Consider the following 13091-nt stretch of genomic DNA (forward strand, 5'->3'; position numbering starts at 1 on the left):
GCTGACACTGACATAAACCTAACAACGAAAATATTCTATGGTCTGTATGGCCGTCTTCCAGTTTGTGTGAGCAGTTTTAAATAAAAATCCAGGCTAAACAAAAAATTGCTCCTGTAAAAACTAGAATTATTAATCCTGAATTCAAATCTTTGATTTATAAACAAACTCATGTTTGGTCAGCGTAGGTAGTACAACGGACTATTAATAATCATACTACTAATAATAATGGTAATAATAGTACTACTACTAAAAAATAACAATAATACTGAAAATCAATAATTTTTCCATCAGTTTCATAATTTTCATCGTAAACTTAAAAAGATAAAGATTAATGGCCCATGCTTGTTCATCTAAACTCAGCTGTAATGTGTCATGTTGCTAAAACTGTTAATCACTACAGACTGGTCGTTTTATAAGTAATGCATTTCATTTCTTGGTCTTAGTGACCCCTCAAAGCGCTTTTAGCACATTTCAACCTCACATTCTATACACTTCCAGCATTTCATCTACCTCACATCCATGGTCGGTTTAGAATCACCTATTAACCTAACATGCATGTGTTTGGACTGTGGCAGGAAGCTGGAGTACCTGCAGGAAACCTATGCTCACACCAAGAGAATAAAGGCCCCGGCCGGGGTTTTACCCGAGATCTTCTAGCTTTTATGTGTCAGTGCTAACCACTGCCCCACTCTTCCACATACTACCTATAGGTGAAATTAATAACACCTCAGTTTCATTATAATAGCATCTGTCAAAAAATTTTGCTCTGAAAATCAGTTCTCTTCAATTTTAGAAAACTTGTAAACTTGCTGTAAAAAGAAACTTTGTCAAATATTTGACCTTCCAAAGGCGGCTTGCAGAGCCTGGAGCAGAACATGCGGGACAATTGAGAAATATATTCAGTAGTGTAAACTAATGCAAAAATCAAGAACACGCCAAACATATTCTGCACTTGCTCCCATCCGATCAGGCCCTGGAATTTCAGAGGAAGCGCTGTAAGTTTTGTATTGTGCCGTCCTTCCTCATTCAAAAAAAATGAGGTGGTGCACGAGTGTGTGTGTGTTTTTATGTGTGTGTGAACAAGGAAACAAGACCTGCCGTGGCCTTTGACATAGGCAGGCTTGGAGTTGTAGAAGTATAATTACATTACATCAAGGAGAAATCACAGGTCTTAAGAAAGCAGGGCCCACGTAATCTCACAGGTGTGTCTGACAGAGAGACGCAGTGAGGGAAAGAGAGAGCGAGAGAGACGAGAACCTGTGGCGTCTTTACTGGAAATCCACATCAGCGCCACCCATCACACACTATTAGTTGCCATCAAAGCTCTAATTTTACTCTAACATTACACCCCGCTCCCTGTGCCCCCTCCCTCCCCTGCTGGTCTGGATGGCGCAGCCTGGTGGGAAAACGACATTCAATCCACTATCCGCCCCATTCAGGCCAAATTGGCAAATGACTGCTCTCCGCCTCTCAGATTGCAGGAAGTGAAAGGTACCGCAGCTACCAGCCTGGGGCTCCAAAAGCTTCTTGAGGGGTGGGGAAGGAGCAAGGGTGAAAGCAGAGGGAGAATGAGAACCGGTGAGGCCGAGGAGTGGACTGAGGTGGGTTAACAGCTTTCCTTGTCCTCCTCTGCGGTGACAGTGCTGGACAGAGAGCACAGAGGGGGAAAAATAGAGCGAGTGAAGAATGCCTACTCAGCAGATCAAAGGAACATCCCTGAGGCCAACGGAAAAGTTGATCTCAATCCCCTAATCACCCACTTTACCACCCCGGGCCGAGCCCTGCGGGCAGATGAGAAAACAGAGTTTGCCCTCACAGAGGTCAACAGCTGCAGGAGAGCCGTACACGGAGTTTGGGCCACAGAGGCAGGCTGTACAGACAGAATTAAAAGGCCAGCTTCTCCCAGTTTTTTCTATATGCATTCAAGCAAAAGTTCAAAAGAAATAAACCATAAGGACAACAAGCTGTGGCAACAAGTCTGATGAGCGGTAAAAAAAATGTAAAACAAAAACACAAATCTAGCATGTTTCGTATATGACGGCAGAACTCACAGAAAAACCCCCAACAAAACCAAAGCCTTTCATCACTATTTTACCACGACATGCAGGGAAAAGACACAGAACATATTATGTTAGACACTAACTGGCTGCACCGCTGAATGGTACTCTTACCGCTAATTAAGTGCTAATGGCAGTTCCCCCTGCAGAGAATACTAATTAATGCTCCATTCTTCTGCGGGCTCAACGCGTACTCCACCACGGCCTAATGAGGGGAGGCAGGTACGTCTTCTCCCAGGCTGGGTTAATAAGCACAACACAGTGGGGTCTAAATAGAGAGGGCCATACTGGGGGGCTGCTTCCTGTTCCCTAATCTTAACAGACCCCCCTCAGAACACTCACAATGAGCCACAGAGGTAATGAAAGGATCGGTCCCGTAAACTCAGAAAATAGGCCACAGCTTATATACCACCTCAAAAGTTTAAGTGCGTATAATTGTGTAAATGAACATGGAGAAAATTCTATATTAGGTATAAGAAAAAGCTTATATAAAATCCTCCGCAGAGGCATTTGGTAATTTTTCTTTATGTCTTTAAATTTTACAATGCAGAGCATTTAATTTTGCACACTGTCCAACTATGTGTTGTATACACAATTTGTTTAAGCTTCTTAACAATAAGTACCATGTCAAAAAATTTCTGGGCGTCCTGCAGAATTATTACCAAGAAATTGCTGATGTCTCATAGAAAACAACTTCTATTTCATATAGTTTCCAGCACTGCCGAGAAATAAATAAATACATTACCTGTTTGGATGCAGAAAGCCCGGGAATCAGATTCAAAGTGCTGAAGAATGAATGGATGTGCGAGTATGTGGGTGCGTGCAGGAGCGTAAACATAGATTGAGGATGGTATTGGAATTACCTGAGTGAGATAATGGGGGTGCATTAGATTAACTTTCAGTCCTTAAATGCAACACATTTAGGCAATCTTGTCCCCCCAAAACATGTCAGTGTCTGAAAGGCCTCCCTCTCGCTATCAGGAGCCTCTGGTCCCCCACACTGATGCAGCTGGCAAGGCGCTACCGTCGACTGTCAAAACGCAGCGCCAGATCTAGTTATAAAATAATTGAATTTTCATATCAGAGGGGACCAGAGTCCCAGCAGACAATAGGACTGCTGAGTCCTCTCTGATATTGGCTCAGGCCCTTTGCCATGCGCATGAAATCAGTATGTTAATGTTCCAGGGTTTTCTTTTTTTAAGGGCACTTGTGCTCTCGCAATGTACTACCGATGCGGTTTCAAAAAATTGCAACTATTGATAAGTAGGCAGCCAGCAACCCCCTCGACCCCTCCTCCCACCCAGCATGCCACCCCCACCGCCTCCCCCTCCAACCCACCAAGGCTCTAGACGTTCTCGCACCCCCATCCTCCCCCATTATTAAAATTGTAATTTATTTTTCTAAATCAGAATGACAGCTTGCTTTCTTTTCTCTGCAGCAGGCAGTGAATCACCAAGCTTTAATTACTTTCATAACTTCGCTGACCCTGTGAGCGTGCCGCTCTGCCAGAGAAAATGGGACCTCCAACAAAGGCCCTCCACAGCCTCAGCCGCCTTCGGTTCATTCAAAATGCGAAAATTTATCAAACTACGGATTTTATATAAGATTTTGTTAACATTTCACCTCCTATCTTTTTCACACTCTCGCCCCCCCCCCCTACAAAACACCCCCGCCTGGAGCAGTTCTGCACTCCCAATCTCCTGGCCCAGCTCCAGAAGAAACTCTGGAGAACTAAACAACCTAATTCCAACTCTCCATCCACACCTCTCTCTCTGTCTCCCTGTGCTTTTGTTGACTCAACAAGGTCTCCTCGGGTCAAGACAGACAGGGGTCATACTATTATCAGCAACCCCCTCATATCCGGGCCGTGGCCTCGGCAGCACGGAGACAGTCAGAGCAAGGTCCTGGGGCCACAAAGCACAGATCAACAGGGACGAACGGTAAATTTGATCACTTCACAAATCTTTGGCCTGCAGACATCAAGGTCAGGCTTTATTCAGCAGAGCTGCCAGACTCTATCACCCAGCTATCAAAGGATTTTCCATCCACAGGTTACTGCCACAAGAGAGTCGTTTTTCTCTGTTTAAAAGCATGAAATGCGCTCAGAAACTATCACATGGATCATGGCCGTGACACCGATGAGTGAGAGAGCCACGTGTGGCTTTAAAGTTGAACAGGAAAAAGGGTTAAGATACAACCCTCTCCTGCTTTGTTGCTCCAAAGTTCAGGCATCCTCCTTGTTCGCCAGCGGATCCCTATTTGCTTCGCATTATTCCTGCTGGCTGATTTATTAAAGTAGCTAATATGTTGTAATCCCTGCTATCGCTCTCACCTTCTCACTGGCACACCTCTGTTTTGGGCTGTGCCACTGTGTGAACCAGGGGTGTGCAGGCAGGGTTGGTCTTTTGCTGACTGCCTGATAATTGAATGAGCGATTATCCCTCCCATTAATAGACAATGATACAGAAAGCACTGCCATATGTACAGAATATTAATGAGTGGCTGCAGCGGCCTAGATAAGAGAAGCGCCATGCAGTTGCTGTAATAGGGGTTAAAACAATTTGCCCCCCGCTACCCTATTCCTCCCTGCACACACACGAACATACACACACGCCAGCTCCCCGTGTTTTCCTCTCTGCTAATCCTCCACCCTCTCACCAACTAAGCGGGTTGCTTCTGAAAATCTACCCCCCATGGCCTGGACGGATGCTTGGTGCTGACCTCACTGCTACCAAGGCCAGTCGGTTATTGTGTAAGAAATGGAGCAGGGTCTCCTGACAACAGAATGACATGCAAATGATGGGAAACAGAGGGTGTTTTGTGTTTACGTTATGAGCCATTCAGAAATTTTGCCTACAAAAAGAAAACAATGTTTTATTTTATACGGCTTTTGCAATTTTTCTTGTAGGATCTCAACATTTTACAGCTTCTTCCTTCTCTTTACTTTCCACAACTAAAGTGTTTTCTCCTTGTGTTCAGCTCAAGTGAAGATGCAAGAGGAGTAGAAGCCCACACAGTCACAAAGGCCCATCCTGCGTTTCATCAAAAGTTGCACAGAGTCACGCAGGTGAAACAGCTGGGGCGCTCTTCTGTATGAATCTCCATGCCAATCAATATCTAACATCTATTAGCATTGGAAAGCAATATTTCCCCTTTTACCTTGCAATAATTGTGCTTAATGCTGTGAAGTACCTTATCGTAGGTCTGGCGGCAAAAGAAAGGCCGGTTACCATGGCGACCATGAAAGCCATTGGTTTCCTTTTCAGCAGAATAATGAACTTCTCTCCTCTGTGTGTCACTCTTCCACTCCACTCGCAGCCTCTCCGATTAAATTGAAGTCCACGCGTCCTTGAAATCCCTCGTCTCTGCCTTATAATTTGCCAAACAAGAGGGGAAAAAAAGAAAAAAAAAACACAGAAAAAAAATGTTCAAACCTCAACAAATGCATCACTTTAGGCAGAGGCGTAGGTATATCTCACTCAATCAATGCACAATGTACTTTTTTAATCTTGCTAAAGCGAATACATCCTCTTAATTAAAAGATTTTCTATACTTGCTTTTGTGTTGTATTTCTTTTAAACTGGAATGATTTCTGACTATATTTTTTCCACTTTTACTTTGTTAGGCGGTTAGATACTGGATTGCAAAGCTGTGAGATAACCATTAGATTTCCACCTAGGAAAACTATCAGTCCTCTCAGATCCTAAACAACTCTTAAAGTGAGGTTTTAACCTTTAGAAAGAGGTATCAGGTCCATTAAAAGCAGTTGCACTACTTTTAATTTTGTAGCTAATTTAAATGTTAGAATGAATCAACCATGCAATGCAAAACCCCAGATCCCTTTGTGTTGATCAGCTTGATGCTGCAGTAGCTTTGAGGTGATGGAAAGCTCCTCTTGAGTATTTTATGGTTAATACTATAGGACAAACTTATTAATAATGACTGCTAAAAGATTCACCTAACTAGGTGCTCGGCTGCAGGATATTTTTCTACATTTCTACAAGAATTACAAAAAAAAGCTCCGCGTTTCTCTTCTCTAAATGTCTTGAATCCGATCAGTGAATGCACTCGCTATCCACAATGTCCTTGAGCACAGACATCTTCACTGCCAGGGGACATTGAGTGTTTTATTCACTGGAGGTGTCTGCATGATGGTCGATCAAGGGGAAGAAAGGCCTGAAACTCATTCAAGCAAACTTGGAGAACAGAGACGAGCACACAGATCGAAAGAAAGCCAACAAATAATGACATCAATTAAACAGCTGGAATGGAGAATATCCCAAATTTATTCAGATCACCCACTTTAAGTTGGAGACCGTTTTATCTAAGGGACTAAACGCACAGATATTTTGCATATTTTTAATATGAAAACGAAGACGTCAAGTTTTTAATGTTCAAAGTCTCATTTAGTCTGATTTTTTAAGCAATTTGAAAACACAGATGTTAGTAAAATACTCAGTTTTACTTTGTCGTTATTTGTAAATTAATTCTTTGTACGCTTTGATCTAGGTGCTTTGCTAAAACGGATGTGGCAGTTGCTTAAGTTTCTAATCAAATATCAGCGGTCTATAATTATCGGTAAATGTTAGCTTCATGAAAGCGTCACTTCTGTTTTCGTTTGCTTATCTGCTTTTTCAATGACAGACCTGCTCATTTATCGCTCCACGTGTGTTTTCCAGCGAAATAATTTCCAAAATGGGCGGAAACACTGGCGATTCTGGCTTGCAGGCGTGGGGTGGGGCCTTGATAACGTATGACGTCTGAACATTTCTCCAAAACAGTAAACTTACCTTTAATTTATATTCGTCATTTGTTTTTGTCTTTTAAACTTTGAGGGGCCGAACCAAAGCACCTGACAAGTGAGTTAGTCCGAGTTGCCGCTGTTAGCAACATTTAAAAAGCCTGATATTATTTTAAAATGAGAGCTGCGAGGACAGCTTTTCCAAGGAAGGGTTAGTTTCTTCAGATTTTTAAAGCGACGTCTAATCGGAGCATGCGCACATGATCAATTGCTCTACCTAGGTTTCTCTGGTAGGTCAAGGTGGCAACATATCCTGTTAGCGGGAGCGTAGAAATGAATCAATCAATATCAGTTTTGAGCTTGTTCAATTAAACATCCCTCATTTAGGAAAAAATGCACATAAAGCAGTAATTAAAAATAAAAATAAAAACACTGATGATAGATAGATAGATAGATAGATAGATAGATAGATAGATAGATACAGATTTTTTTAATTACTTAAAATATTAATTTATTAATTAATATTAATTTTCAAAAATATTTTTGTGTAGGCTAATATTACGATATCCCAGATTTTGTATGTTCTTAGTAGATTTACTTTTGATTCAAAAACCTTAGTCTACACTGGCACCTCTTTCAGAAGTGGAAAACTGCACACGGAGCCCACCCGGAAGTCATGAAGTTCATGACTTGCTTAACTGCAACATATTTACTGCACGTATTCATGTAAAAACGAATGTGTTGTTGTTGCTGTTGTTTTTTTTTACCTCTGGAGTGGATGGCAGGGTGCTCATGCTACCTTTCGGGTTGGTCCTTGAGGGTCGGGTTTAATTTTACGCAGATGTGTGAAATGCTTAACAATCACACATGGTGTTTTTCAGAAATGGTACCGTTTGGATGTCCTGTCCATCCTCCCGCGTTTCTTCTGGCTTCCTTCTCTCGACAGCGTCGTCATGATCGTGGCACAAAAATATTTCTTTCTACACTTAAACGTCATTTTAGAATTTTTAGAATTTTCTAATGCATTTTTAAAAAATCGAGTGTATTCACTGCAAACACAACACTATATCCTGAACTTTTAAGTACTGCCTCCTGACTAAATCAGACCACGAGGAGGCGCCAGTAAGCTTATTTCAAGCGACCAAATGAACGAAATCTGCCGTTCAGTGCAAGGCCAACTATTGAAATGTGCACAAAGTTGACACGTCGTCCTACAAAAGCGTTTGAACCTTTAGGAAGATGAGAATTAAATGTTTATTACACGCTGGATTGCTGGATCAGTATGATAAAGAAGATGGAGATCTTTGTGATGTAGAATGTGTACAGGTTATAGTAATTAAAAGGTACCTGTGGGTCAGTTATAACTTTTGGTGTGGATAAATATGGAAATCCCATGCGTTTAAAAATCCCCTGAATACTCTTCTTATAACCTCCAAAAACATGATATTAAATGTTACATCTTTCACATCCAGCTAATATGACAGGGTATCTTTCTCACCAAGACAGTTTGTAGGCACACATGTAGGTTTTTTTGTTTTTTTTTTGGGGGGGGGGGATGCAACTTTAGGGAAATTCAGTATAAAGACTTCCCAAATAGGCTGATAAGGGTTTACTCTTAAATCCAGGAATCTGATATAGGCATCTGGTGTGCACAAAACTGCTTCATCAGCTATATGTTTTTGTTTATCCCTCATATCTGGACACGTGATGGTAGATTACAGTGAAAAACAGGTTTTGTTAACATTTGAGTCACATATTCTGCTTTCACTTCCCAAACGCTGCCTGCGTTGACACCTTATTTGGGTCTCGTAAGGTGTTACTTTCAATTTTGCTAAACATGAGGTGATGTTGATTAGATGTAAAATCTTTCCCTGACCAGTTGTTCACCACATAATCAGGCTGTGACAACTGATATGACACTTCTGTCTTTTGTGGTAACATGTCATTGTGTAGCCACAAGACTTAGAAGTAGTCCTCGTATTTTAGATTGTGAGAGCATCATTTGGGATGGTGCACTCTAAACACTTCTCCACGTGCATACCTTCATACATCAGCAATTTTAAAAAAAAACAAGGGTGGAGGGCTCTGTGTGATTAAGTAAAACTTTCCTATGCTGATTTCAGCTCTTGCAAACCTTTCAGAGTTAAAGCAGCCAACTTATCCTTGAATTCCATTTGTCAATCCCGAAGGTAAAAGGGGAAAAAGGAAAATCCCTTCTCCCGCTGCAGAGGTGTGGGTGGTTTTGAATGCAGAAACAGTCTGGAGTCGTCTCTCCGCTTTCCTCCATGGTAAAGAAAAAGACAGCTGTGAAAGTTGAAGGACAAAAGCAGCTGGGATCTGGGGCTGCGCTATATTTGCAGCTGCAGTTTCTGGGTAACACACAAATACTGTTGATAAAACAGGAAGGATTACATCACAACTGTCTTATGTTTTAAGACAACAGTCAGACATTTCTGTTATATTTTCATCAGCGAGTGTTCAATCAAACCTTATTATCTACACCAAAGATGACAGACTGACTCAATCGTCTCATCGTTTTACTTTAAGGCACCTGTACTAAAGGCTTTAACTCAAGTGTCTCCCTTTCTTCTGCCTAGGCACAATTTTCTCATAAATAACTGTATACAGGAGTGTAACCACTGTTTATTTACATGTTTAGCAATGAATAATAACGCCTCTGGGTTATATACAGACTCATTAAAAAAAATACATGATTTTTATATAACAAATAGCATTCTGAAGAAAATGAGAGGAACCCCAAACATTTCTTTGTTTTGTTCTGCAGAAATCTTGAAAGACACAAAGCTTTTCCAGCTGAGTTAGAGTCACAGTACACTGGTTCTTTTTCTCTTCAAGCCTCAGATCGGAAATGACAGTTCAGCCAGGTGCAGAAATATTTACCAGTAGCTCGCAATTGGCACTACGTCTCAACATCCTCACTGGCTTTAAGAGCTGAGTTTTTATAAGCCAGGCCAATACTGTCGTTATTATTCCGCCGTGCTGGTGCCTGCTCAGATATTTGGCTGCTCACTGTCTGTCTTTTTCTCATCAGAACATTCATCATTTTGGAGCGGTAGTGATCCCCAGCCAGGAAATACAATATGGGATCAATGCAACTGTTGATGCTGGCCAGCGGCCTGGTGATCTTGTAAGTAAAGTTTACTATGTTGAGGAATTTACAGTTAAGATCCAGCACACGGGCCGTATAGTAGAGGGTCCGTGTGATGTGAAATGGGACGAAGCTGACAGCAAACACCACAAGCACCACGATGATGAGTTTGATGGATTTCTGACGTGAAGCAGCGCTCTGCTGGCTTGAAGATATTCCCTGTCTGGGCTGGCACAGGGCCCGAGCCATCAGGCAGTAACACACCATAATGACGACGAACGGGATGCCAAACAGCAGCACCATCACAACAGAGCTGTAGTCCACATACTCCTCGAAGGCCTCCTGGCTTGTTGTGTCATGGCACAGGGTGTCATTGCCCCTCCTGGAGGTGGTGACAAACATGATATTGGGCACCAAGCACACGGTCACCACACTCCACACTATGCCGCAGACCAGGTGTGCATGGCGACGCTTCACCAGGCTCATCATCTTAATAGGGTGGCAGATGCCGAGATAGCGATGCACGCTGATGCAGGTGAGGAAGAGAATGCTGCAGTAAAGGTTGGCATAGAAGAGGAAGCGTGCAAGTTTGCAGGCAACCACACCGAATGGCCAGTGACTCCGGTTGGCATAGTAGTATATGAGGGTGGGCAGGGAGAGTACATAGAGGAAGTCTGACAGGGCGAGGTGGAACATGAACACTGTACTGGCGTTCCAAGGACGCATCTTCACAAACAACCATAAAGCTGCAGCATTAAGCACAAAGCCGAACACAAACACCAGACTGTAGGACACGGGCAGCAGAATGTATTTGAACTCTTCATCAAACTGACAGCTCGAGTTGAAGATCGAGATCAGCACAGACCGGTTGTGTCCTCCTGAGCTGCTGGTGACCCTCTCCATAACTATGAATGACCTGTGCGATCAGCTGTTAAAGCTATCAGATGAAAACCTGCGAGGAAAAAAAGAAACACTGAGATATGACGATTTTTAAATCGTGTAACTGTAAAGTTCACCTTTTTTTTCGGTTGGTAGCTGCATATTTATCCCTCAAGGGACCAAGCTGTTTTAGCAACTGAAATGACAGAGTGAGGTAATTTATGGCACCGTTGTTTTAAACAGGAAGACTTTTTTATTGGCTCTGTATGGGTTTATCTTATATATACAGTTTCTTTTATCTATGATGGATTCCAAAAATTTCTATGGTAACAAATTATGTTGTTTTAAACGTTTAACTCAAATCATCAAAGCTTCTGATGTAGTAAATCTTGTTTAGGTACAAGATTCACTGCAAAACATCACTGAGTAGTGATTAGAAGTAGAAAACCACAATAAAATCAAAATCAACAAAGTTCAATGTTAAAGAGTACATATATCTCTGGGATCACAACTAACGTTTCCAAACTTTTCCGTATCTTTAGCTAACTTTCCATCATACCGATACTGGAAGTAGATTGACAAAATCATGGTAGGAAACACTTTTTTTAAGATTTAAAAATATCACAGCAGCACATATAAATATGTCACCGTCTTCAGTTTAAATGTAAAGAATTTGCCCTCTATAAAATTTTGTTTTTAGAATAAGCTACTGATGGGGCTGGAGCTTCGGTGGTACAGCAGTTTGTCCACTAATTGTAGGTTTGGTGGTTCAATCTCCAGTCTAATTTTGTCCTTCTGAGGCAAGAAACAGAACCCCAACTCTGTTCTGTTGCCAGGCCAGCACCTTGCATGGCAGCTCCACTTGCACAAACTTGTGCAGGTGGGTGACAGAGACATTGTAGAACCACCAAAGATGCATTATAAGATAGAAAATAATCTGAGATTAATCAGCAATGAAAATAACAGTTGTGGTAGTACAGTTAGTCTGTGGAGGAGTCACATTTTTTTTTCTACTGGAATCATGTCAGAAGCATTTCAGTCCTTCATTTAACTTAAAAATCACAGTCTAAAAACACTGTTGGGGGGGGGGGGGGGCTTGAATGATCACTATGCACAGCAATATCCCTTCAGAAAGTAAAATGCAACTAGTTAACTACTTAAAGGCTAGTGTTTGGAAACAATAAACATTATATTATAAAACTATATTTTTATTATCGACTTATGTATAACCTTAAGGTTAAAGGTGATAAGCGTGGTAACTATAGACCGCATTTCACTGGGAAATCTATCGGGAAAGAAGTGCAAAGTTAGATGTAAGGAGGGTTTAATAAACTGTATCTAAACAGAACTTCCATCGGTTTCTTTCCATTGCTGTTGGTTGATCATTTAAATCTCCTTAACCTGAATAAGAATCTTAGATGTGATTTTACTAAAGCTCCGCATATCCGGCTCCGCACCTTTCTCTAGAAGCACGACATGGTAACTTCACTGCTACTCACCGCCCAACAGGATCCTCACAGCCGTGTTGTTGTTGCGGATCGCGATCCCGTTGTTGCACTGTGGAGCTACGGAGAGTTAGTTCGCTTAATTGTAAGTTTCACTCTCAGCCGTGATCCAGATGTATGAAAAAAACTCTGCTTCTCTCATTCCGTCACACTGTCCACTGCCTCTGTGATCCAACCCACGCGCGTTAAGCGGTCATTAATGCGCAGCGACGAATACACTTCTCGACATTTTAACTCCAACACAGTTCGCGCGGAAGGATAGATGGCAGAGTGTGGTTGAAGTGGGAAGTGCTGAGTGGGCAAGCTGCCACTCGAGATTCCTGTTTTTGCAGCTATCGAATTAAAACACGTGGAACTGCTACTAGAGTTTAATTCGGGACAAACATGCCCATGCATGTATGGATACAGTGATCAAAAGATAGTTTCCCGTCGCTCCGACTTACGAAGAAATGCAGTGCTGTGCAAAAGTTTTGAACCAACACTTTATTTATTTATTTATTTATGAGGCGGAGTTTTAGTCTTGTGCAAAATTTGTCCAGTCTTTTCACATTTTTCTTTGGACATTGGCCGCTTTTTCACTCATTTTCAGTGCTTGTACTTGACGGTTTTCAGAAGAATGTCGTTTTGTTTGTTAAGCTCCTTACTCAGGAAATGTGTTTTGTGTCTAAACATAACACAGCTTAACAAGGAACCAGTTTTTAATCTTATCTTTATCTGCTTCGTTACTAGCAGTCAGCAGTCAACTGTTCTATTTGTTCCCCCTTGTTTTATTCGAATCTATCAAAAAGATAACCCAGTTT

The 13091-nt window shown here is 41.8% G+C and overlaps 1 protein-coding gene across 1 annotated transcript; it reads right to left on the reverse strand.

The window, feature by feature from the left end:
- Positions 1 to 9287: 9287 nt before the first annotated feature.
- On the reverse strand, positions 9288 to 12702 carry LOC102204049 (P2Y purinoceptor 4). Its single transcript, XM_005722989.1, has 2 exons — positions 12286 to 12702; positions 9288 to 10859 (listed from the first exon to the last, which is right to left on the reverse strand). The coding sequence occupies exon 2, from the start codon at positions 10808 to 10810 to the stop codon at positions 9719 to 9721; it is 1092 nt and encodes a 363-aa protein (XP_005723046.1). The 5' UTR covers positions 10811 to 10859; positions 12286 to 12702; the 3' UTR covers positions 9288 to 9718.
- Positions 12703 to 13091: the final 389 nt, after the last annotated feature.

Source organism: Pundamilia nyererei, unplaced genomic scaffold (assembly GCF_000239375.1).
Source record: "Pundamilia nyererei isolate P.nyererei 1_Seehausen unplaced genomic scaffold, PunNye1.0 scaffold00008, whole genome shotgun sequence".
NCBI classification, from domain to species: domain Eukaryota; kingdom Metazoa; phylum Chordata; class Actinopteri; order Cichliformes; family Cichlidae; genus Pundamilia; species Pundamilia nyererei.

What these genes read in the sequence shown, in the direction of transcription:
- LOC102204049 (XM_005722989.1), bottom strand. Translation starts at nt 10,810, where the DNA reads ATGGAGAGGGTCACCAGCAGCTCAGGAGGACACAACCGGTCTGTGCTG.